Source organism: Bos indicus, chromosome 28 (genome assembly GCF_029378745.1).
Source record: "Bos indicus isolate NIAB-ARS_2022 breed Sahiwal x Tharparkar chromosome 28, NIAB-ARS_B.indTharparkar_mat_pri_1.0, whole genome shotgun sequence".
Classification (NCBI taxonomy): domain Eukaryota; kingdom Metazoa; phylum Chordata; class Mammalia; order Artiodactyla; family Bovidae; genus Bos; species Bos indicus.
In genome coordinates, this window is record NC_091787.1 from 16,010,427 (window position 1) to 16,037,320 (window position 26,894).

At 40.5% G+C, this 26,894-nt stretch overlaps 1 protein-coding gene across 2 annotated transcripts in view; it reads right to left on the reverse strand.

The window, feature by feature from the left end:
• Positions 1–26,894, reverse strand: part of ANK3 (ankyrin 3) — a 382,561-nt gene that overhangs the window by 171,542 nt on the left and 184,125 nt on the right. For both annotated transcript variants that reach the window (XM_070781829.1, XM_070781830.1), the window contains exons 9-13: positions 15,977–16,075; positions 9,499–9,696; positions 7,341–7,439; positions 4,794–4,892; positions 2,291–2,389 (exon numbers count right to left, since the gene is read on the reverse strand). In XM_070781829.1, the coding sequence (XP_070637930.1) occupies positions 2,291–2,389; positions 4,794–4,892; positions 7,341–7,439; positions 9,499–9,696; positions 15,977–16,075 (594 nt within the window). The remainder of the gene's footprint in view (positions 1–2,290; positions 2,390–4,793; positions 4,893–7,340; positions 7,440–9,498; positions 9,697–15,976; positions 16,076–26,894) is intronic.

The following is a 26,894-nucleotide window of genomic DNA, read 5'->3' on the forward strand; positions in this document are numbered from 1 at the left end:
AACTAATACAAATATAGTACAAACTGATACAAACATACTAGTGAACATACAGCCTCTCTTAACCATTCCACTTAAGTGATTTAGCAGATTAACCAACATCCTTTAGATCAGGGGTCAGAACAGTAAAATCTAGGGGCCAAATTCAGCTGCCACTTGTGTTTATAAATAAAGCTTTATTGAAACACAGTCCTGTCCATCTGCTGATGTATTAAATTATGTACTGTCTACCACTGCTTTTGTTCTGTAACAACAGAGGTGAGAGACCGTGACACAGACTGTGTATAATGAGAAGCCTAAAATATTTACGATTAGATGCTTTACAGAAAGTTTGCTAAGCTTTGCTTCTAGGTCCTCTGTAAAATCTACCAACTGGCACCACAGTACACTGGACACTCGAGGTTAAGGTCTGCTGCCTAGAACATCACTGTCTTTGTACCCACATGTGGACTGCATGTTTGCAAAGACCTAGATGTCTTTGTTCCTACACTAGTATGTTTATACCAGTTTGTACTCTATTTGTATTAATTACTTTAACTATATATTTATATAGTTAAATATAACTTATTTTTATATTTTTATAAATATATTTTTAAATATGAAAATATATTTTATAAATATATAAAAATATGTAAATTATAAACAACATAACACTTAACAGGTAAAATATAAGTATGAAAAGAAAGGCTTTATTTTCCTCTAAGAATACTAAGGCAAAAGCCTTGGAGAGCCTTGGTAGAAGTTGATAAATACCAATTATGGTCAAATTAGATATGGGTAGGAAAGCTGAATGGGCTTCCCAGGTGGCGCTAGTGGTAAAGAAAGTCAAAGTGAAAATGAAGTCGCTCAGTTGTGTCTGACTCTTTGCGACCCCATGAACTATAGTCTACGAGACTCCTCCATCCATGGAATTTGCAAGCAAGAGAACTGGAGTGGGTTGCCATTTCCTTCTCCTGGGGATCTTCCCAACCCAGGGATCGAACCCGTGTCTCCTGCATTAAAAGCAGATGCTTTTATCACCTGAGCCACCAGGGAAGTGGTGGTAAAGAAACACACCTGCCAATGCAGGAGATGAAAGAGACACGGGTTGGATCCCTGGGTTGGGGAGATCCCCTAGAAGAAGGCACAGCAACCCACTCCAGTATTCTTGCCTGGAGAATCCCATGGACAGAGGAGCCTAGTAGGCTACAGTCCATAGGGTTGCAAAGAGTTGGACATGACTGAAGCAACTTAGCTTGCATGCATGCAAGAGAACTGGATAAACTGGAGGAAAATGTTAAAAGTCGAGAAATGTTCTATGCTCAGACTGCTTCACAAATGCTTCAGTTTCCTCTTCATTTAACCCTAAACTAGAAACTGCAAAGTATATACATAAATGACAAAGAAATGTACATTTGTATATTGAAGGGCTCAAATTAAATGCCTTAGGTATTTATGTATCTATGATTCCTGACCAAAATTGCCATTTGATCATCGGACCAACTACGCAGCCAGACAGTGACAGCAAGTTTCTTCTAGTGGGTAAATGCCAGGCAGAGAATGACGCATTCAAACTCAATCCTGACATTCTTCTATACTCTGTTTTGTGAACAACTCTGACCAAGTCTCAGAGTTTTGGGTTTAACAACTCGTGGAGAAAAGATTGCTGCTGCTGCCGTTTAATTGCTAAGTCATGTCCAACTCTTAGCAACCCCATGGACTGTAGCCCACCAGGCTCCTGTGTCCATGGGATTTCCCAGGCAAGAATACTGGAGTGGGTTGCCATTTCCCTCTCCAAGGGATCTTCCCGACCTAAGGATCAAACCTGAATCTCCTGCATTGGCAAGTGGATTCTTTACCACTGAGCCACCAGGGAAGCCCTGGAGAAAAAGTTAAAACTCCCCTTTCCCTTTTGTGGTTGTGACAGCTGACATCTAAGTCAACCAAAAGAACTCAGTTGTGCTTCCAAACTATGCCTGTGCTAGAAACTTTGTGCACGAGCCTGTCTTCACAGAGTGCAAACAACTCTGGGCCAATTCTAGGCTTGGTTTCTAAGTTGTTAGGGATGAGCAATGTGCCAAGGACACAGAGTTCTTTCTGGCGCAAAGCTCTTGTTCTATTTCATTTTGTTAAATAATTGAGTAGACATGGGCAGCGAAGGGATGTTTTCAATATCCCTGAGGTAGAGACTATTGTCATTGGTGGTGGTCATTACTCTAGAAGAGTGATCCTGGAAGAGAGCATGCGTATGTTTAAAGGTTTTATTAAAATCATTTCTTCTCTTGGTAGCAAACGAAGCACACACGGCACATACCTTAGCTTTAGCTTCTACCTGAGCTCCGTCTTGCACCAGATACCGCACGACTTCAGCCTGACCGGACCGAGCTGCCATGTGCAGGGCTGTCTCTCCTCTCTGGGGAACAGGAGCCAAAGTGAGTTAAAGACGGCTCTAAAGACTGGCATATTTTCTTTACATAAAGTTTGTGATGGAGGTTTTTGTTTAAATAAAAAGTAGTCCCAAGCACTTCCTTCCTGAAAATAGGGAAGAAGGGAAATGAAATGCACAAGAATTGCCCAGGAGCCTGGCCCATGATGGAAAACTTCAGCGTGAAGTCCACGGAGCACAGCAGGACTGGAAGCTTAATAATCTACAACGCTGGGTTCAAAGGCAGTTGCCACAGGACCAAGCAAGAGAGTGGACGAGTAAAGAGGGCAGGTGGAGAGTGCCCTTGGAGGGAGGCACCCCTACCTGGCATGGGCAGACTGCGGCAGTAAATCTTTGGGATGCCAGTTGTACCATGCCACACCTTTCTATTTTTCAAAAATAGTAGCAGTCTGGGATATCTGTGTACATTTCTTGAGTGTTGGGCAAAAATCAGAGTTCAAAACAAAACAAAAAGCGCTGCATAAGCACAAAATAAACCCAAGGCCAGACTCGACGTGTCCTTGGTTTGCATTCCCTGCTTTATCTCAGCAGGTCCTTATCCTATTCTTTGAGCATTATCCCAAGGGCTTATTTTCTTTGTCACTGGACTTCCCCCACTTCTGCTGCTTTTCACCAAGTAGACTTTAATTCAGATGATCTCATTTTTTAAAATGAAACGACACAGAAAACACACATGGATCAAAATGTTAAAAATGTTAAAATCAAATATACTCTTCCACACAGAAGTGATGCCCACCTTTAAATTACTTTTACAAATTTTGCTTTGCTTTGTAGGATATTCATCTCCATGAAAGGCTATGCAGAGATACGGTTCACATGGAACTTGCTGCTGTTATTACTGGAAAGGTTGTGAGGATGGAGCTGACCATGTTACCCAGTGTTCTCTTTGTAAAGGAAAACCCTCTCTCCCTGGCATGAGTACCAGGGAAGATTGCATTCAGCTGAGATCTGGTCCATTTCTATCTTGTGGATGTGCCGAGCCCAGCTGCTGGAAGACACAGAGCCTCACAGGACGTCTGCCCTCGGGGTAGAGGCACAGCGTCTTAGGGTTCACCCTTTCTGTGCCGGCATGCTGTTTGTTTTATTTTATTTCTTTAGTGCCCATGAATCCAACTAACGTCCTTATGCTTGTGTCTGGGGTGCCCATATTATTAGGATGTTAAAGTTAAAAGCCTATGAAACAAGGTCAAGAGCCACATGCAGATTGAGAGTAATAAGCTACTCCTTTGACATTTACTATGTCCCATGGGTTTGTGACACAATATCAAGCACACGAAAGAGAAATTACTTCGAAGTTACTTGAAATCACAAGGAGAGTGTTGGAACTACTTTCTCAGCATGCAATACTTCTTATCTGTTTTAATTTTACTTGAGTATGGTCGATTTACAATGTTGCGTTAATTTCTGCTGTATGGCCAAGTATGACTCCGTTATACACACACATATATATATATTCTTTTTCATATTCTTTTCATTATGGTTTATCACAGGATATTGAATATAATTCCCTGAACTGTATGTATGACCTTGTTTATCCATTTTATAGAATCAGCTTTAATTTGCTAATGCCAAACTCACCGGCCTTCCGTCCCAACCCTGCTCCCTTGGCAGCGAGTCTGCTCTCTGTGTCTGTGAGTCTGTTTCTGCTTCATAGACAGGTTCATTTGTATCATATTTTAGATTGCACATATAAGTGAAATCGTATGGTGTTTGTCTTTCTCTTCCTGATTTACTTTGCTTAGTATGATAATCTTTAGGTCCGTCAATGCATGGAACACTTCTTAATGCTTCTATTGAAAAAGAAAACTCTCCCTTTCCAGAAAACTTTATTTTTTGAAGTATAATATTCAGTAGTAAGCTACACAGCCCCTGCTGCTACTGCTGCTAAGTCGCTTCAGTCGTGTCCGACTCTGTGCGACCCCATAGACGGCAGCCCACCAGGCTCCGCTGTCCCTGGGATTCTCCAGGCAAGAACACTGGAGTGGGTTGCCATTTCCTCCTCCAATGCATGAAAGTGAAAAGTGAAAGTGAAGTCGCTCAGTTGTGTCTGACTCTTTGTGACCCCATGGACTGCAGCCCACCAGGCTCCTCCGTCCACGGGATTTTCCAGGCAAGAGTACTGGAGTGGGGTGCCATCGCCTTCTCCGACACAGCCCCTAAGTTTTAGCAATTTGTGACCAGTTAGTGACTGAATGGATCTTGCCTTTGAAGTAAAGGAAACCACAGGTATTCTCAAAATTCTGTCCTTTTAAATAGTCAAGTTAAATAGTAATTAATTTACTTACAACAGAAAATAAGTTGATTGAGAGTAATCTTTTCCAGTTTCAAAAATACTCACCGTTGGACCTAACTTTGTTCAAAGGATACTTACCACGTTAGTGGTGTTTGGTGAGGCTCCATGATGCATTAATTGTGACACGATATTTACATGCCCCATGAAGGCAGCAACATGGATTGGGGTAAGGCCCGACTGGGGGAGAAAAGGGAAATGTCAGCTTGTTAGCTTATTTTCAAAACGATTTGTCTGCCTGCTTATCTGTCTGTCTGCAATTTTATCCACCCATCCTTTCATATTAAGACAACCAATTTACTGATCAGATCAGAAAACATCTAGACATCACCACCATGTCTTAGATTCTATATGGCAAATGTAGCAGTGATCATCATTTCCCTAAAGCAGGTTCTGTGATTATGAAAGGCCTACGTCATAACCATTCAAGACTTATTTCACACATCTTATATAGCTCTATGAAAAAACTTTAGACAGGAATACCTTGAAGGTTTTTCCCTTTATTAAATCTTCCTTATCCATATGGCTATGTTTGTGTGTGTGTGTGCATGTGTGTGATTACATACACAGTAACAAAAAGTCAACTTTTTTTTCAGATCCTATTCTGGCCTTTAATAAGGATTCTCATGTACTCAGAATAACTGATTGTATTATACATGAGAGAGCAGGTGGGAACACAAAGCCATCCCTCTAAGAAATGAGCAGATCAGCATTAAAGGTCTCAATCATTAAAAATTTTAACTTTCTGAGTATTATAAAGGGATATAATTAAGGCAGATATAACAATGGTCACTAGATTAGACTTTCATTTTTTTGGTGTGCTTCAAAGTCCTACTTACACACCTCAAAACACTGGTTCTTCTTGTATAAAATGATTCCATTTTAAATGTTTCAGGATTTAATTTCACTTACACCATGAACATCATAACTTGAAAAAAAAATGTAATATGGCCAGAAAAAGCTGAGAGAGAAGAAGACAACTAATTTCAACTGAAATTTGAGTAGTGTCAAAAAAGATGTGTAAGGAATTCTATACAATGAAAGGGAGACAGAGACAGATGAATTCTAGTTGCCAGACTTCAAGTAGTGGGAGCTGAGGAAAACGAGAGGAAGGAGAATTGGGTTTTAATTTGGTGCTTTTTCCCTCCGGCAGGCAAAGTCTAATTAGGACATTTTCGGCACCACCTTTTCAAGCCCTCAGGGAGTAACAGAGCTGACAGTGGAACTTATCGCCACAGGCTGGCATCTCTGGACGCTTACTCAGGTACCAGTCAGAAATCTCCTTTTAATTCAGAGTCCATTTTGATCTTTAAAAAGGGCTGCCATGCACTGAGAATAAACTTATTCTTTTCTAATTAGAATAACTGGGTACCTACCAGGGAGCCAGAAGACTCATAAAAGAGCAAATCAGTATTAATATTTTCCATCAATTAGTATTTTAAAGTTGTGAAGGTTAGAAATCAAGGTAGATAATTCAATTGTGGATAAGAAACTGAGGCAAAGCAACAATGACTGGATTAGACCTTAGTGTCTACATGTGCTTCAAATCCTAGAGTCTTTAATGATGCATTCAACAGACCTTTATTGGATGATCTACTGTGGAATCTACTGTGTTGTGGGTACATTAAGACCAGTGAGTGTCAGGCCTGCCTTGGTGGGGTCTGCAGTTTGGGGGCGGCAGGGGGTGGGTCATAAGTGAGCCAGCGGGACAAGCACTTTGATGGAAATACACCTAGGATGTGGTGATGGTCCCTAGGAGGAGCTCCAGGACCAGATCAAGGGTTAGGGGAGGACTCCTGGAGAAGGTGGCCCAGATCTGGTCCTCAAAGACATGCAGGGTGAACAAAGGGAGTCCAGTCTAGGGAAGGCCAATGGCTAAAATCCAGGACCAGAGTGCTACAGGTGGGTGGGGGATGGGTACGTCTGGAGGGTGCATGCCAGACTCAATTTTCCTTGTTGCAGGCTCAGCCCTGATCCCAATAGATGGCTTCTCTGAGTTCTGTTTCGGTTTATATGAAAGAAACCTAGAGCTACCATTTTACTAACTTCAGCAACTCTATATTTCATTAATTCTGAGTTTTTCCAGAGAGCACTCCTTCATCACCACACAGAGGTTATGTCATGCAGGGTTTCCCAACCGTGGCACATGTGACATTCTGAGCCAGATAATCCTTTGTTGTTGGAGGCTGGGCTGTGCACTGCAAAATATTGAGTTGCAACTCTGGCCTCTAGCCACTAGATGCCAGTAACACCATCCAGTTGTGACAAGGAGAAACTTTTCCAAACAGCCAAATGCCTCACAGTGGGGCAAATCCACGCCTACACGGGTTTGAGAAGCACCGCATTAAAGTGCATTAAAGCACATAAATTACACTTGGAGTGATGGCACCCCGCCAGCACGATGCATGTGTTTGGGTTATGCTTCTGGTTATGGCGTTGTACTGAGTATTTGCACTCTCCTCCCACACTCTTGTCTGCTCTCCTAAGAACTGGCAGCCCCTTCGGGAAGGGTTCAGAAAGTGCTATGACAACCACGCACAGTACAGCTAGCTGGTCGTCGGGAAGGGCACTGGGACTCTGGCTACTGAGGCTATACACGGGGAACCCCAGAAATCCTCCTCTCCTCACCTCGGTTACAGCTTGGATGGATGCACCGTGTTTCAGAAGGAGTTCCATCACTTTAATTCGATTCTTCTTGCAGGCAATGTGAAGAGGGGTAAAGCCATTCTGCAAGGGAAAAAGACACAGAACTATGTGATTACATTCCATTGAGATCCACTTCCTATGCACGGTAAAATACCTCTGCAAAAGTGATGTCTGTAAAGATTTGGAAATGAGCAGAAACAATGGGAGGTTGAATTGAATATAGGCTCTTTTCTGGAAGCACAGGTAGTCTACCTGCTCCCAGGAACCCAACGTGCCCTGATAATCATGAACAGGAAGCAAATTTTGGTCATAGGTTCCTAGTAGTTAAGGCAAAATGGTCATGCATCTTTTGAAATTTTTTAAAGATTTTTTTGATGTGAACCTTTTTTTTTTTTTTTAAAGTCTTTAATTTGTTACAATATCACTTCTGCTTTATGCTTTGGTTTTTTGGCTGCAAGGATATGGGATCCTAGCTCCCTGAGCAGGGATCGAACCTGCATCCCCCACTTTGGAAGGTGAAGTCTTAACCACTGGACCACCAGGGAAGTCACTCATCCATCTTTTTAGATTATTTGACTCTGGAATTTACTCTTCCAAACATGTCCCTCCTTCACCTCAAAAACACAGACTAAAAACATCTGGGCCAAAAATTTGTCCAAGGGAACAAAAAGTTAACCAACTCAACATTAGTTGGAACATTTGGTTTAATATTTAATCAAATAAAGGAACTTGCTTTTTTACAAAATACCTACCTAGCTGTACTACCTGCTAAGTGAGACCATGGGGCATATTTTTGTCACCACAGAGAACTGCAGACCCTCAGGATCCACCATGAAAGCTTCAGGTGCTTCTGTGGAGGTTTTCAGACCACTTACCAGGCCATAGTCCATCCTAGGATGACAGGCTACAACCTCCATAACCTCCTTTTGTTGTGAAATCTTTAGAGTCAGAGGAAAAAGAGGGTCAGAGCCCACACCCTGTTGTAAGGCTTCTTTTCTTGTACGGAAAAATGAGTCATGGCTGCTCATTTCTTTTCCTCCCTTCTCAGAATTCAAAGATATGTCTGATATCCTGGGCCAGTCAGCAGCTCTTAAAATATTGCTCCAGGAAAAGCCTTTAGAATTACGAAGGCCATGGAGCTGCCCAGGGTCTGAAGGGCTCCTTCCTGCCCATTCTTTCCTGGCCACTCCAAATCTCAGAGCCCACAGACTGCCAGAGGTGATGAGCTGCGAGGGAGCAGAGCCCCTTCCTAAAATGGTTGATCAGATGACAGCCCTGACCGCAAAATTGCTAGTAAACACAGGTTTTCCCTAGCATTTGGTGACATATTTTTTTCCTAAACATGAGTGTTTATTTTGAACTAAATTTAAACAGCTTACTAAATTGGGACATTTATTTTTCTAAAGACAACAAATACCATATCATTGTGAAAACCAAACTATATAGTAAAGCCCAAGGTTAAAATAGCAAATCATTCTAGGAGCTAGGACTACAAAACTAGACCAAAATTTTGATTGCATCTCAATGAAAAGGAGATGACAGGTGATATTTCATTACCTTGCATGGTTAACATCACATCAGATTTCCATGCATTGGAGAAGGAAATGGCAACCCACTCCAGTGTTCTTGCCTGGAGAATCCCAGGGATGGCAGAGCCTGGTGGGTTGCCGTCTATGGGGTCGCACAGAGTCGGACATGATTGAAGCGACTTAGTAGCAGCAGCAGATTTCCACTCACAAGTTCCTAGACTTCTCATGTTCAAGGTTTATTTTTTATCATTTTGCCTCATATTTTTAGATCTCAGAAAAAACTTTTAATTCACAGAGTTATCACTTTACCTACCAGAAGATAAGTTGACCAACTCAGTTTTTTTTGTATTTGTACAGTCTTTGGGTTTATTTACATAAGAGAATCACAAATGTGACTATAAAGAGGCTAATGATCTAAATCAGCCTCACCAGTCTTGCTTATGTTGGAAATAGAAGGGTTTATAAATTTACAAGAAGGCTACTTGAAAGTTGACAAGAAGTATATACTTTACTAAACTAGACCTCCCATTTTCACGGAGTCCCTTTGCATGTAGGGGTAGCATGTGGTCAGCAAGACAACACAGGCTGGACTTGTGAGCTGAGCCACTCACCAGGGCTTTGGCGTTGGGATTAGCTTTCTTGTCCAAGAGAACCTTGGCGACTTTGTAATGGCCACAGTGGGCAGCCACGTGCAGGGCGGTCAGGTAGTCGTTGGTGACGTCATCCACAGGCACATTATGCTGCAGGAGAAGCTGGACGCAGTTTAAATGATCCCCCTGCGTAGCCATGTGAAGAGGAGACAATCCATTCTGGAACACAGAAGGAAAGTGGAGTTGACGTTTTCCCTTTCATTTGCAAATGGGCCCAACAGAAAATGCAGTACAAATATGAACAGATGAAAACCCTAGATTCGCCCATGGAAATACCAACTTTTTGTAAAAGGTTTTGCGGCAACTGTTTTGAACTGCAGTTCCTTTCCAAACGAGTCCTCCCATGTCTTATATCAATCAAAAATAAAATTTCAAAGATAATGTCTTTCTCGAATTTAAAAATGGTGTGACATTTGGGCAGTAGAAATCTCTTCATGCTATCAAACTGTAAACGAAATGTAGACAGAATGATAATACTATCAGGAAAATCTAAAGTCTGGCTATTTGATGATATAGAGGAAATGATTATCAGTTGGGATGTATTGTGGTTATTCAGAAGATAAAGAGCCCTCAGCTCTTAGACATGATGCACTGAAGTGTTTATGGGTGAGAGAGGGTTCACTCTGAAACAATGCATGGATGCTGAGGTCCAGGGAGTAGGGTACAAGGTGGAGAGCAAGCACGTGGCCCACATGCTGTGAGTCAGGAAGCTGAGTGATGTGCACTGAGGGCTTTAATTTGCTATTTTTTCTGCACACGTTTGAAAGTTTTGTAATAAAGAGATTTTCCATGACTTGAAAAGATAAAAACGGTGTAAACTGCACTGCCGGCCACTACTAAATGCATCCCCGATGACACGGAATTCTGACTGTGTGGATCACAACAAACGGAAAACTCTCAGAGAGGGGAATACCAGACCACCTGAGCTGCCTCCTGAGAAATCTGTATGCAGGTCAGGAAGCAACAGTTAGAACTGGACATGGAGCAACAGACGTTCCAAATAGGAAAAGGGGTACGTTAAGGCTGTATATTGTCACTCTGCTTTTTTAACTTCTATGCAGAGTACCTCATGAGAAATGCTGGGCTGGAGGAAGCACAAGCTAGAATCAAGATTGCCAGGAGAAATATCAATAACCTCAGATATGCAGATGACACCACCCTTATGGCAGAAAGTGAAGAGGAACTAAAAAGCCTCTTGATAAAAGTGAAAGAGGAGAGTGAAAGAGTTGGCTTAAAACTCAACATTTAGAAAATGAAGATCATAGCATCTGGCCCCATCACTTCATGGGAAATAGATGGGCAAACAGTGGAAACAGTGTCAGACTTTATTTTTGGGGGCTCCAAAATCACTGCAGATGGTGATTGCAGCCATGAAATTAAAAGACGCTTACACCTTGGAAGGAAAGTTATGACCAACTTAGATAGCACGTTAAAAAGCAGAGACATTTGCCAACAAAGGTCTGTCTAGTCAAAGCTGTGGTTTTTCTAGTAGTCATGTATGGATGTGAGATTTGAACTATAAAGAAAGCTGAGCACTGAAGAACTGATGCTTTTGAACCATGGTGTTGGAGAAGACTCTTGAGAGTCCCTCAGACAGCAAGGAGATCCAACCAGTCCATCCTAAAGGAAATCAGTCCTGAATATTCTTTGGAAGGACTAATGCTGAAGCTGAAACTCCAATACTTTGACCACCTGATGCGAAGAACTGACTCATTTGAAAAGACCCTGATGCTGGGAAAGATTGAAGGCAGGAGAAGGGGACAACAGAGGATGAGATGGTTGGATGGCATCACCGACTCAATGGACATGAGTCTGAGTGAACTCCGGGAGTTGATGATTGACGGGGAGGCCTGGCGTGCTGTGATTCACGGGGTCACAAAGAGTCAGACATGACTGAGCGACTGAACTGAATTGAACTGAACTGAACCATTTAAGACTGAAAAGGATAAAAGTAAGGCAGGGACAGATTGGTATTCACTAGATTGATTTTTATTTGCTCTTTCTATGTTACTAATACTTGTTATTGAGTATTGATCAATTTTTAAGAAAGATATAAATACAACACTTCTCTTGTCACATCAATGTCGAAAGGACAGCTTTTCCCTTTTCCATCAGTCTGGTGCCACCATGTGTTCACAACGAGGAACGGCAAGCCTCTGACTGACTAATATTCAGTTTAAATTAACTGGGTTCAAAGACACGCCATGGTACGTGATAAGTAAAACGTTCATTTGGACTGCTGAGAGATGGCATAGTAGGGTACAAGGTAAATAAAACCTTTAAAAAGGCTTAGCATGACACTTAGCATTCAGTACATGTTTCTCAACGAAGGCAAAAGCAAGGTATTAGATAGATATCAGTCTCTTCAGGCATGTTTCCTTTAAATATGGGGCAACATGGAGAGGCCTGGGGAAATTCCCAGAGAATCCAGTTATCGAGAGAGGCTTTAGTAATTAATGTAACCTGTTTTAACCTACGTGGGGCGGGGGGGGAAGTGACAGTAAATTTAGTTTCCCAAAAAAATCATCATCACTGAACTTTGAAAATAATGATACGCTAAATAAGCACTGATGATTTCTGAATCCTCTGGGCCAAGTTAAATGTCCCTAATTTATTTATAAATGACATAAGACAACAGTTTCGGGGGGTATAAAAGCAAGTTTTCCTTTGACCACTCTCATGGCGTCACTCACACACCCCCTCATGTATTTTAACTATTTGTGTTTCTTGAAAGCAAGAGTTTCATGGGTTAAAACTTCCCCATACTGCCCAGGAGAGAGCCTTGTATATACAGAAAGAGCTCCAGAAATAACTATGTAAATTTAAAGCCTCCATACATGGCCAGTCAATCAGGATATTTCTGCCTAAAAATTTCCACTTCAATATCTTGAACCAAAGTAGAAACTAAGGTGCAAGAAAGAATGGGAGCCCTTCTCATGTGAGACACCGCCACCCACGAGCATATGCACTTGTTTATTTCCTGCCAAAACATCCCTCTGCTTTGTGTGTTGATACAGCCTTAGAGGAAAACATGAAGCAAACAAAGAAACAAACTCTGAGAGAACAAATGACTTAGTGAAGATTAGAAATGGGTGGCGGTGTCACAAAAAGAAGGAAACTCTCTAATGATAACACAAAACCACCATCTCTGAATGGGTAACTTATAGGTCACTGGGGAAGCACCAGAAAAAAACACCATCTGCCTTGTGGAAAGGGGCCTTATTACATATATACAGCATCTCATCAAGCTAAAAACATGGGTCCAGGGTGATGGTTTTTCTTAGCTAAGAAAGATGGACGTCTTGAAGATTTAGAGAGATGGTCTTAAAGTTCAGAATGCATTCATCCACTTAATATTTATTTGATAAATATTTGGTGAAGGTCTCCTAGGTAACAGGTGTTGATTGAGGTGCTTGGGGAATAATGCTGAATATAAGACAAAGTTCTCGTTTTCATTTCACTGAAGAAAGAGATAGCAAACGAGTAAAGAAACCAAGAAGGTCTCGCTGAGAAGATGACATCTGAGCTGAGAAAAAGGTGAAGACTACAGAGATCTGGGACAGACTGAGAAAGCTCAGTCTGAGGGAACAGGAAATGAGAACAGTCTTGGTGTATTATAGGAAGTGAAAGGAACCTGCTTGGCTGGAGATGCTGAGGACCAGAGATGAGTCTGGTGGTCAGATTCTGGTAAGGACTTCTCAGTGCAGTGGGCATGGGGACTTCCGAAAAACATGGCAGAAGTGATGTGTGTGTTTATCCAAACTTTCACAAGCTCCACTGAAAAACATGAACGGAATTAAAAGACAGAATCCGTGGGGCACGCACACATATGCGCAGGCACACCCACACAGTCACACAATGGGAAAGAAAACAAAACGTATGTGTGATGTCTACAACTTTAGAATATGAGAAGAGATTTTACGTGTGTTAGCTTATCCAGCAGAAAGGAGAAGGCTGACACCTAAGTGCCTGGTGAAGGGTATAATCTGTGGTACGCTGGCAAATGTCTCACGATAGCTCTGTGAAAATAGGTAGCATTTGCCAGTTTACACTGTGCAAAGACCTCTACTCTATGACCGATATCAATCTATCACCATAATGTTACTGAATATGGAATTAGGAAGAGATGCACATAATAGGTTCAACGGTGTGGCTCTGGTATACTACAGCGTACGATGCAGAGAATGGCTTTAACTCCCAAATGTCCAAAAGGCGGCAACAGGGAAACGTGGTACCTCGGGGGATAAAGGTGAGGCTTGGGACCAAAAGCTGGATTGGCTGCCTATGGAAGAGTCAGGTCCATAGGTCCTTCCACCCAGCAAAACCAAATGACTTCCCCACTGTGCCTTGCAGGAAACCAGGAATTAAACCTCTGGAGATTCTGGACTCTGGGCCCAGGGCTGAGCAGAGGGCAGTGGTTAGGCTCTGATTCAGAACAGGCACTCAAAAGAAGGAAGGACACAGTAGCTGTTGAAAGAGTATGGTCTCTAGGGTTAGACGACCTGGGTTCAACTCTTTGTTCTGACACAAAATGAGACGTCTCAAGAAAGTTACTCTATCGCTCTGGGTCTGAGTTCCCTCATCTATAAAAAGGGCATAATAAAACTCATGCCTCAGGGTTATTGTGAGGAGTAAATGGGTTAATATATGCACAGTACTTAGAGCCTGGTATGTAGTAATCACTATGTAACTACTGTTATCACTGTTATGATTAAGGTATACATCGAAGACCAGGAGAATGATAGCTCCTGTTCCTTTCCAACATATTCACCTAGAAAGGCTGGAGAACTCGTCTCTCAAAAAACCATACCTCCTAGAGAAAAGGCAACAAACCCTGGCATTAGGGACCTCTCTGATCCACCTGAAAGGAGCCCTGCCCGTGGCGCTCACGGGGCTTGCACTCAAAGGTGAGTGCCTGGCACACATGGTCAGGTAGACCGTGGCAGGAAACTCCCACCACAAAAGAGACAGCCAGAGCCAACAAAGACATAAAAAGAAACCTGAGGAGTTAGGGACAGACGAGAGATGAAAGAATTTAAAGAAAAGTCATCTTAAATGTTTTCTGAAAGGCAACAGACTGTATTGCATCTGTAAAACAAGAACTGGATGCTTTAAGAAGCTCTCAGAGGACAAGAAAATGTTCTTGCATATTAAAAACATCAAAAATAATCGAGATTTCTTAGGAAAAAAAGCCAAATACACAATGAGATGAACAATAGGAAAAGAAAGACGAGACAATGATTTGCTTTTTAATTGTGCCCATATTGTTCTGATAAGATGAGCATTTTAAAGAGAATGATGAGAATTAATTCGAGACTTTTTAGGCAGGAGGCTGACATGGTTTGGTTGATGTTTACATGGCCACTCTGACTGCAAAATGGGAACAGGATTAGAAAGGAGCAGGTGGGGAGGTGGGGGACAAGTAAGGAAATAATTACCGCAGTTTAGGAAGATGATGTAGTTCAAAGAGCAGTGGGATTAAGAGGAGATAGATATGGACTATGTGGAAGGAAAAGGAACAAGTAGAATGGTTTAGATGAGAAGCACTCAAAAGTCCAAGATGTCATCACATGCAATGAAAAAGGGTGGCTGCTTACTTCTGTTGGATAATTTCTCCAACGCTTGCCAATCTAAACTCTGTGATGAGTGATAAAATTGTTCCGACAAACTTGACGCTGTCCATCTTCACTAAAGTTGAGTAAACACTGATCAGAGTGCAAACAGGAGTGATACATGTTTTGTTGTTGTTCATCTTTAGAAATTACGGCTCTCTATAAAGCTTAATGTAGCTTCAAAAAGTCACTAATTTGATTTATAAAAATAGTACTGACTCTGAGGTAGTTTGTATGTCCCCAAATTTATTTACAAATATTCTCTTTTTCAAATACTATTAAATGGTCTTACCATTTAAAAAACTCAGAAGACACTTAGTAAAACATTATTTTGTTTTTAAGGCAATCATTATGTTTTCCTTTCAGACATGTCAACTGTTCCAAAGGCCCAAAGTGCAATCTTTCCACAGTTTCCAGTCTTTATCACTTAAATAATACCTTGGTGTTTTTAAAAATAGTCTGTGAACTCTCAAGAAATAAACTGAGGGTCAGGAGAAAAGGTGCCAGCACCCAGACTTCAGACTGTAAATCTTAGTCTTTCTTTTCCCAACAAGCAATCATTTCTGAGCTATGGAAATTTCATAGAATAAAATCAAACAGTAAGTGTTCCTGAAACAAAAACACAAGTAACACACCCACAAATGACTCTGTGGTAGAGGGTGTTCCATCTGAAGGCCTCGTGAACTCAAACTTGATCTTGAGGGTCTCTAAAGATTTGGTGCACAGAGCACAGTAATTGCTAAATTCAAACTACAGCAAATTCTATGTGATTGGAAGGTTGGGTAAAATAACCAAAGGATCTTCTCAAACACCTGGGGAGAAATTACCTTGGTTTTGGAGAGAATAGGGGCAGCTCGATCGAGCAGCATCTCCACCACCTGTTCATGGCCACTTCTCGCTCCGCAGTGCAGCGGCGTCAGACCGTCCTATCAAAAAAGGCAACGTTTTCAAATACATTCGATGGGAAGCTCTATGAATGAGTCTATTTCATCAAGATTCAGCATAGCATCCAAAGTGCTGTGGACCAGCGAGCTTCAAATATTTACTCAAGTATCTCATAATATAATTCTATTTTTTCAACTAAAGAATTGAATTTTTCAAGTTTAAGCAGTGGTCAAGTGTGTAATTCCCTGCAAAGCTGACAGTTAAAAATGTAACTGTTCCACTACTCTTTTGACTATCCAATGGAATCCAAGTACTATAAATAATTGTATTTAAATCCACCATTTAAAAAAATACTACAAACTTTTCAAATAGGAATTTGTAACAGGAATTTTACATTGCTCCTTTTTGCTCCTGCATGTCTATTTCCATTTCATTTCCCCCATATAATTGTATCTTCATGTAATATAATTTTATGCTTGAGTGTTTTTTATTGATTATCATATCATACTTCCCTGTTGCAAAAAAAAACATAAATCTAAATTTTTAAAAAGTTTAAAGATTTTCTGAGAACACAAGCCTTTAAGTGTCAAAAATAAATCTGATTGGAATGATAATTATCCAAACACAATGGATCAAAACAGCAATACATTATAAATTTTATGATTATTAAGCAAGAGTAACAATTTATTAAAAATTCCTCTCTGAATGACATATGTTTTTTTCACAATTTATTGATAGAATGAGCCAGGGCTCAGCATCAACACTTTCCCAATTTTTGTCTTTATAAATGTTAGTGCTGAGACATCTTGTCTGCATTAATACATAGTTGGACTTTTGTTTTGGCAGTAGCACTAATTCTCTAAATTCCTGAATTACATGCCAAAAATCACTTAATAACCTTTCATCAAAGATTTTTTCAATGATTCATCATATGACAACTTCATTAGGTCTTTTCTGTGAGCAGCAATAGAAGAATTCGATTATCTAAGCACCAGAAGCATGCAGTTCTTAACAGGACACCAGGGATCTGAGCTCTTCCCTTCGCCTCAGAGGTTTTGCACTGTGGGGCCTTGTGGGTTACAGTTAGAGTCAGGGCCTTTCTTTAGGACTAGGGGAGAAGGGCCACTGTATTAAAAAAAAAAAAAAGGTGAGAAAGGAGAATTAACAGGGATTGAGGAAGTGGAAATTTATTCATTTAAACAATCTAAATGGCTCCAAATCATGTGGAGAAGTTTTTGCACATCTTGGTTTTGTTTCCCATCTTGAAGATTCCTGCTGTTGACACTGAATATCTACCCTAAAGATAGCCATATTTTAAAATACGTCAAAAGTTGATTCAAGTCACTTTCTAGCTTACATGAACAGATCTTGTAAGTAAACCTAATTATCTAATACGTAGTCAATAAGGTACAATCCTATTTCTAAACTACTAGCCAAATCTCAGAACAATTAGAATTCCTTAAAATATGAGATTTGAATCACAAATATGGTATGAGTTGGACTGTATATTCTTTGAACATGTTTAAATATTCTACATTTTATGCTAATTTAAAACACTTGCTCTAAAGCAAACTAAAGCAATATAATAATAGTCTTTCAAGTCAGAAACAGCATTTTCCTAACAAAATAGAATAAAATAAAATCTGAGAAGACATTAAAAATATACCATGAAGGCAAATGTTTCCCCAGTAATGTAAAATCTGAAAATAACTGAAGAAGAAATAATACAATAATCACATCTAACTTCTGACACACACAAAATTCACAGTCTCTGAATGTGACTGTCTTTTATGAACTAAAAGGTCAAATTTGATTCTCTCATTTCTCGTAAGTACACTCTGGATGACAGAATACACGTAGGCATTTTTAAACTACGGTCACACACAAAATTATTCATCTTTGAAAACTCATTTATCATTTTCAAAGAAAACTCATTTATATCTTTGAAAATGATCTTCCCCCGAGCAAAATCCTACATACTGAATATAAAGTGTTTGGCTACCTAAGAGGAAAATCTATTTCAATTCCTTAATCTTTTGAAGTACATTGTTTCTTATACAGACATATATAATCTTGCTGACTTCATCCTGTTAAAAAAGTTTTAATCATGGAAAAACTTCAAACATATTTCAGACTAAAGTAGACTGAATAGTGTAATGAGTCCCTAGGTACCTGGTGGACAGCATCAACAAATGTCACCTTGGCATCCCCATTGATTCATCTCTATCCTGACCTTTTCTTTTTTCTTGTAGTGTTTTGAAGCAAATCCAAGACATTGGATCACTGTATCCTTACAGCTACCCTTATACAGAAGGGTATAATCTTTATTTTGTAAATGAAGACTCTGAGGTTCAAAGAAGTTAAATGACTCATCTAAGGTGTCACATGCTGAATTCAGCAAGAGGTCAGTGCTGGCTGCAGGACAAATAAGACATGTCTTGGCAGGAGTTATTAAGACAAAGCCTCTCTGCTCAAACTTTCGGACACTCCTTGCCTTCCTTTATATTTTGCAGCTGCTACTTCTGATCTCCGGTGTTTATGTATTAAAAACTCATAGAATCTGGGGACTCAGCAAGGAAAGGTGACTTTTTCTCAGTCGTGTCAGAGCTGTGAAGGGCTTTCCATGCTAGCCACTGCTTGTTTTACCACCTTGTTTCAATGATAAAGTCTGCAAGTTCCCCAAGGAAAGCCTCATTGGTTCCTAGCTCAACAGAGCTACCTGAAGCACAGCTCTATCAACTGTAGTTTTACTTGCAGTGTTTTAAACATTGATTGCGAACATCTAACTCTTTTGGATCTTCTGCAAATTTGCTCTGTAACTTTTCACAGGTGCAATGCTCTTCAAATAGCCAGAAGCCCAGCAGGAGAGATCCCTTTCAGCAGGAAGCGGCATAAGATGTCACGACTATCTGACTGCACAGACAGTGCTGGCCTGGCTGCTGGGACAGTCACAGGTCAGTGGAAAACTAGTGCCTAGAGTTAATGTGAGATCTTTAATCAGCATCATAGTTTATACAGTCACGAAGATCAAAACGACTGGCTGATCCACATTGAGACGGAAAAGTATAAGCCACATAGTGATTCACAGTTCTGCTTAAAAAAAAAAAAAAGAGAGAGCTGGGATTGACATTACTTAATACCATTTTTGGAGGACAAAAAGTAAACATTTAAATTTTGAACTAATTTCTTGGGCTTTGAAATAGGTGGGACATCATTCACATTCTTGAAGCACTGCTCTGATGATACCTCTGTGTTCATAATCTTTAATAATTGATTCAGTCCTCAGTGAAGTCTAAATTCCTCAGGTTAGCATTCACAGTGGAGAAGGCAATGGCAACCCACTCCAGTACTCTTGCCTGGAGAATCCCGGGGATGGAGGAGCCTGGTGGGCTGCCGTCTACGGGGTCTCACAGAGTCAGACACGACTGAAGCGACTTAGCAGCAGCAGCAGCAGCAGCATTCAAAGTCTTCCAATCAGTCGCTGCTACACTTAACTTTTGCCTCATCCCCTTCCCGTCCACCTCAATTATACTCTTTGCAGTCCCTGGCAAAAGCCTCTCCTGTTCTTGTTTCTCTGTTCTGTGTGCACTATTTCATGTACCCCAAACTTCCCTTTCCACTTTCACCAAGATCCAGATCTTATTGTTTTAAAATATAGGTTTTCTTTGAAGGCTTATTCAGGGTAGACATAACCATTTGACCATGAGGATTCCCCTCATATTTTATCTGAACCTCTTTATGGGAAAGTACGACATTTTGCTTAGTATTTTAGTTATTTGTGGACATGCATTATCATCCCAATGAGTTTGTTTCTGAGGAATAAGTTAATGGCTTAAAAGGGATACTTGAATCTCATAGAGAAGGTAACTCAGTACCATGTTCATAAAAGTTGCTTAATAAAAATGACTGAGTAAATGAGAATGAGTGGGTGAATGAATGGGCTTTTAGGCTAGTCTTTTAAAGATGCTTTCTAGTTAGTGGCTTAAAAATTCCTTTCCTTCTTATTTTCTATGTTTAAGACTAGAATGATTTTATACCCTAGAAGTGCTATTAAAATAACTATTGTTCCATAAAAAATGAAATTCTCAATAGATAAGTGACTTATAAACTGGAATTACACTGAAGAATATGACTCAGTCTTCTTAGCATTAAGAATAAGAAGGTAAGACCATAAAAAAGAACGAAATAATGCCATTTGCAGCAACATGGATAGAACTAGAGATTATCATACAAGTGAAGTCAGTCAGAAAGAGAAAGACAAATACCATATGATATCACTTAAATGCAGAATCTAAAATACGATACAAAGGAACTTATCTACTAGATAGACGCAGACTCACAGATGTGGAGAACAGATCTGTGGTTGCCAAGGGGGAGGGGAGGTGAATGGAAGGATGGAGTTTGGGGTAAGCAGATACAAACTATTAGATACAGACTGAATAAACAACAAGGTCCTTCTGTATAGCACAGGGAACTATATTCAATATCGTGTGATAAATCAGAACAGAAAACAACATGAAGAAGTATATGTCTGTATATCTGAATCACTGCTGTACAGCAGAAATTAACCCACTGTAAATCTTCTATGCTTCAGTAAAAAAAGAATTAGAAAGTAAGAGAAATATGAGAATATTGGCTCTAGTTAAGGTCCCCCCTCCTTTTTCTATTTCAGGACATTATAAGCTTTAAAATAAGAGCCATTGTGGATATTGTGTTTTGTAACATAGCAGTGAACTGGTTTACATAGCAGGGAACTCTTTTCCTTAAAATTAGAGCAATGCTGTTTCCAATATAATATAAGGATTTTTATCCACTCCCAATACCTAGAATTTTGCAATTAATGCACAGTGTTACTTTGAATGGTCCTGGACCAAAAAGCAGTCCCTCAACCATATACAACAGGATATAAAAAATGCTTGACAAAGGCAGTTCTTGGGGCTCAAGGGAGGCTGCCTCAAGATAGGCAATATATGCAGTTGGACAGGAGAGAAGGAGCAAGGATGTGGAGTTGCCATAGTAACATTACGGGAGGGAAATGAAATTGCATGGGGTGAGTGACTTTTTTTCCAATTCCCCTGATTTCTAAAGTACTAACATAATGAACAAGCATTCCCTTGGGAAGAATTCTGAAGCAATGCAAACTGGCGAGTCTAGATCTCATATTTCATTTCAGTGGCAGCGATCTTATTAGGGAGGGTAGGGAACAGCACTTCTCTGGCTAGACAAAAGGCTCTCTCGTGTTAGACAAAGAGCAAAAGCTTGCACGCTCCAAGGTCAAAAAGATTTGCTTTCAGGTCTAGCTTTTCTGAGAAGCACAGACTGGGACATTAAAGCATCACACTTAGGAACACTGAACCCAGAAAATGTCCTTAACAAGTCGAACTTGCTCAAAGATAATACTGAAATGAGACAATTTCATAACTTGGGAAATACTTTCAGAAAAAGACACATTTATTTTGATTAGTATCCTCTAGGTTCCTTTCTATTCTTCCTTTTAAGCAAAAAACACACCCAAGAGAAGGAAAGGAAATCAAGCAGAAAACTCTGGATATATACTTTCTTCTTTTTCATGGATATGAAATGAGATATGATATTTAACTGAAGATTAAAAACAATGAAAGAAAAAGCAGATAGGACCCAGGAGAGGAGAGTTATAATGATAGCCAGAGAGAAATTAAAAGGCATTGGTTACATTCTAACAGTCAAACTATTCTCATACATGTATTTTTCTCTAAAGATTCTGACTGTATCCTCATTTTGTACATGTTAGAGAATTGTAGATTTGGCCTGAAAGGAAGTGAAATAACATTTTTTGAGACCGCTCTATTGTCACAGGCATTTTATATTTGTTATCTTATAGAATTTTTACAACAACACAAGAGAAAGGCATCAGAATTTGCATTTATAGATAAGAAAGTGCTGCTCCAAGGATCAATGTGCCTACCTAAGGTCACATGCAAGTCACTGGTTCACGTTAGGACTTAGACTCAGTTAGACTCACATTAGAACTTAGTTCCTGCATCAGAGGGACTGGATCTCTTCCACTGCAGCAAGCAATCTCCTTTTAACATCAAGAATTCATTTCTGCCATTTATATACAGGAGAGAGAAATATATCTTTCTAGTGCCCTTCCTTGCTGTCCTGACATACATTCTATATGTTTAAAATCAAACTAAAATGAAGTAGAATTCCTTGTTGTTCTTTCTGCTCAGAAAACTGGAGCTTTCTTTCTGAGCCTAGAACACACCCTTATAATATTTGTTGTGTATTTTTCCACTCTCTTCTGTGTGAGCTTTTTTTGTCTCTTCTTTCTTATCTTCTTTTGGGTTAACTGAGTATAATTTAGTTTTCCAGTGACTGATTCACTATATATATCATTGACAATCTCTTCCCTCTGGCTTTTTAAATAAACTCTTTCTTTTCTTTCCTGTTTTTAAAAGTGGTGTTCCTAGAGATCAAAATAAATATCCTAAATTATCACAGCCTAAATAATATTATTAACTATATTATATAGTAATAGAATTTATGTTATTATGTATTGTTATATAATTTCATGTATGAGAATTCTACAATATTATAATTTCATTTATATTAGTAGCATCATATTTTGTGCTATAAATATATATTTAACTTAAATGCATTATAAATCTTATAACAAATTGATATTTTATTTAAACAATCAATTTTTTTAAATTTTAAGAAAATAAAAATAGTTTTTATCTGATTATTACTTCTAACTCTTCTCTACTTTAGATCCACATTTCCTTCTAGTATCGTTTATCTTACATCAGAATTAAGAACTTCCTTTAATATTTCTTTTAGTACGGGTTTGATGGTAACAAGTTATCTCAGCTTTTGCTTATCTGATACTGTCTTTATTCTCCTTTTATTATGGAAATATACTTTACTGGATATAAATTCTAGATTAGCAAATACTTTTCAGTCAGCATCTTAAAGATGTTCCATTGTCTTCTGATCTCCAGAGTTTCTGATAAGAAGTCAGATAACATCTCTTCAATAGACACTATTTTATGACTATGAAATATTTAATAGTTTAAGAATTTATTCTTAATCAAGGCAATCACACTTCTGGAAATATAATGGAGAGCAAAACTCAATACTCAATACCAATATTTATTTTATTTTTCTCTCATATTTAACCTGATAAATATAACCAGTTGCATTTCTGGGAAAGAAAAAAAGTGTTAGTTGCTCAGTTGTGCCTGACTCTTTGCAACCCCATAGACTGCAGCCCACCAGACTCTTCTGTTCATGGAATTCTCCAGGCAAGAAAACTGGAGTAGGCTGCCATTCCCTTCTCCAGGGAATCTTCCTGACTCAGGGATTGAACCTAGGTCCTCTTGTATTGCAGGCAGATTCTTTACTGTCTGAGCCACCAGGGAAGCCTGCATTTCTGGGAAAGGACAGGCTAAAATACAGGACATCTAAGTGTCTCCTGACATCCTTCCAGACTGGTAAGAATTTAACAACTGACAGATTTGAGATATTCTGAAAGCCCTTTATCTACCTGCACACAAATATCTCTTTATTCTTATAAATCAGTTGGATGCCATTAACTTCAGGGAGCAAAATTATATCAACACAAAGTGAAAGTCGCTCAGTCGTGTCCGACTCTTTGCGACCCCACGCACTATACAGTCCATGGAATTCTCCAGGCCAGAATACTGGAGTGGGTAGCCTTTCCCTTCTCCAGGGGATCTTCCTGACCCAGGAATCGAACCCAAGTCTCCCACACTGCAGGTGGATTCTTTACCAGCTGAGCCAGAGGGGAAGCCCCCTATCCTTATTAGCACAGGACCAGTATAAAATCAAGTAAGACATTTTGGCAAATGTAACATTAGGAAGTGTATCTAATATATTCAGCAAATACTTATTAAACATTTAGTATGTGCCAGGAAGTACTAAGTGCTATGGATACTAAGATGAATGTGTGTTTCCGAGGGTCAAGGTGTAGTTTTGGATGTAATATTGTAGTAGTGGGATTATATGGAGAGGCGGGCAGTGGTACCTTGCTAGAAAGGCTGGAAGCTGGAGGAGGAAAGGTGAGAGCAGCAGTCTGGGAACCGCAGTATTATTATTACTGACTCTACCTGGAACTCCTGAATAGTCTCTGGAGCACTACATACAAGCATAGTTGCCTCATAAGAGTCAGTGAAAGGAGATGGAGAACTCAGAAGTTGCCACAAAGTTTTAAACCGGTTCTAACTTAGAATCTAATTTAAATTGGTTTAAACTCAGAAGTTGCTAAATTAGTTTTAAACTGGTTCTAATTTAGGGTCCATACTGAGCCCCTGATTTGGCTGTGAACTGATGCGAAGGAAAATAAACACGACAATAGACCATCCACTGCAAAGTCTCTTCCTTTAGAAAGGATGCAAATACACATGCTAGCTTTGCAGACAGCAAAAATTACATGGAAATAGCAGCTACCATAAGCAGTCATTCTTAGCAATGCATTTCTTTAAAGGAACAAATTAGGATGCTATATATAGATCAGATTGAAGCATTTGCCTTGATAGCTGTACATGTCGCGCCACATTTGCCTCCACTATTACCTCTTAAATTATGTTGTCATTGTTACGGAGAGACTGTTAAAGCTCTCCTGTCATAGCAACTTTCGGTGTGTACAATACAGTATTGTTAACTATAGCCACCATGCTGTAGCCTAGATACTTGAGCCTGAAAGTGAAAGTGAAGCCGTTCAGTCGTGTCTGACTCTTTGCGATCCCATGGACTGTAGCCTACCAGGCTCTGTCCCTGGGATTCTCCAGGCAAGAATACTGGAGTGGATTGCCATTTCCTTCTCCAGGGGATCTTCCCGACACAGGGATCGAACCTGGGTCTCCCGCATTGTAGACAGACGCTTTACCGTCTGAGCCACCAGGGAAGTCACAATATACTTGAGCTTATTCATCTTATAACTGATAGTCTGTTCTATCTAACCAACATCACCCCATTTCCCCTACCTCTCAGCCCCTGGCAACCAGCATTCCATTCTCTGTTCCATTCCCTTCCAAAATTCAATGTTTTCAGATTCCACATCTAAAAGATATCACAGAGTAACAGTCTAAGTTATTAAGTTATCAGTGATTCTCTTTTTCTGGGACTTTCATGATAGGTAGATTCTTTTCACTTAATGGTGTCCTATAAGTCCTGTAGGTTCTCTACATTCCTTTTTTTGTTCCTCTGACTGGATAGTTTCAAACTGGATAGATCAATTTCTTCAACTTGGTCCAATCTATTGTTGAAGCTGTCTACTGAATTCTTCAGTTCAATTACCGTGTTAAAAATTTTTTTTAATTGGTGGATAATTGCTTTATAATGTTGCATTGGTTTCTGCTGTACAACATAATCAGTCATAAATACATATATATATCTCCTCCCTCTAGCGCCTCTGTCCCCTCTCCCATCCTACCCCTCTAGGTCATCACAGTCATTGTTATTTTTAGCTCCAAAATTTATTTGGTTGTCTTTTTATGTTTTCTATCTCTGTATTGAACTTCTTGAATAGTTTGTATTTTTTTTCCCTGATTTTGTTAAACTGCTTGCCTGTGTTTTTTGTAGATCTCTGAGCATCTTTAGAACACTTATTTTGAATCCTTTGTCCAGCAAAGTTAGTGAAAGTTTACCGTGTTCCTTTGGTGATGTCATGTTACCCTGGATCCCTTCCTGATCCTTGTAGCCTTGCATATATGCTGTGCATTTACAGAAGCAGTCATCTCTTTCAGACTTTATGGCTTGACTTTGGTATGGAAAGACTTTCGTCTATGGTGGGAGCATGCGGGAACATTCTCTAACCTTGCATCTCATGGTGCAGGGTCTCAGATACAGGATTGGGGGCTGATGTCTCATCTGTTCAGGCTGCTGGGGGCACAGCATTGACCACAGTGGCTGCAAAGGCTAGTGGAGACCTCAGTGCCTCTCAGGTGCAGGGGCTCAGGGCCCGGCAGGCAGTGGTGGCGGCTGAAGCTGCTGGTGGATACAGACTCGGTTGCAGGGGCCAGTTGCAGGTGCCTATGCTCATTTCAGACTTACACAAACAGCTAGGGGCAAGGGCCAGCTGCCACGGGTCCGGGCCAACTGCAGGTACGCTGGCAGCTGTGGGGTCCCTTGGCTGTCAGCATTCATTACTGTGGCTGCAAGGTCTCACCATGGGTGCATTGCCGTGGAGGCTGGTATTGGCCATCAAGCTGGAGGCGTGCAGGTGCCCAGCTGGAGGGGTTCCTTGCAGATGAGCCTGGTGGTGCAGGTCAGTGACAGCAGACAGGGCTAGGCCTGGCCCACAGGAGCTGTGGAGGCCCTGGTGTGTACTATGGTTGCAGGGTCTCCCCAGGAGCATGCATGGCAGTGGAGGTCAGTCGTGAGGGTCTGGTTGGGAGCATGCACATGCTGAGTGATGGAGGCCGGTGACTAGAAATAGAGCCAGGTTCAGGCCCACAGGCAGTTGTGAGGGCCTTGGTTGTTGGCTTGCCGTTCCATACTGAAGGATCTTGCCATAGGTACAGTACAGCAGTAGAAGCCTGTGATGAGGGTCCGGCTGGCAGTGTGCAAGTGCACAGCTGGAGGAGCCAGCCCCTAGCACATGCACAGAAGTGGGTGACCCACAGGGCTCTAGGCTGCTGTCGTGTACTTGTGTGGCCACAGAGGTCTGGGCTGGCTGCTGGTGTGGATCCTGAGTCCCAGCAAGGCAGTGGGAGGTGAGGAGCAGGGAGGGGCTCACACAGCTGGTGTCCGCGAACGAGAATATCCGCGGGACAAAAACCAGTGACATCTACAGGGGGTCTGTGTCGGCTGTGCTGGCTCTTGGCTACTTCAGGGGGAAAGGTGCTGGGGTCTGAG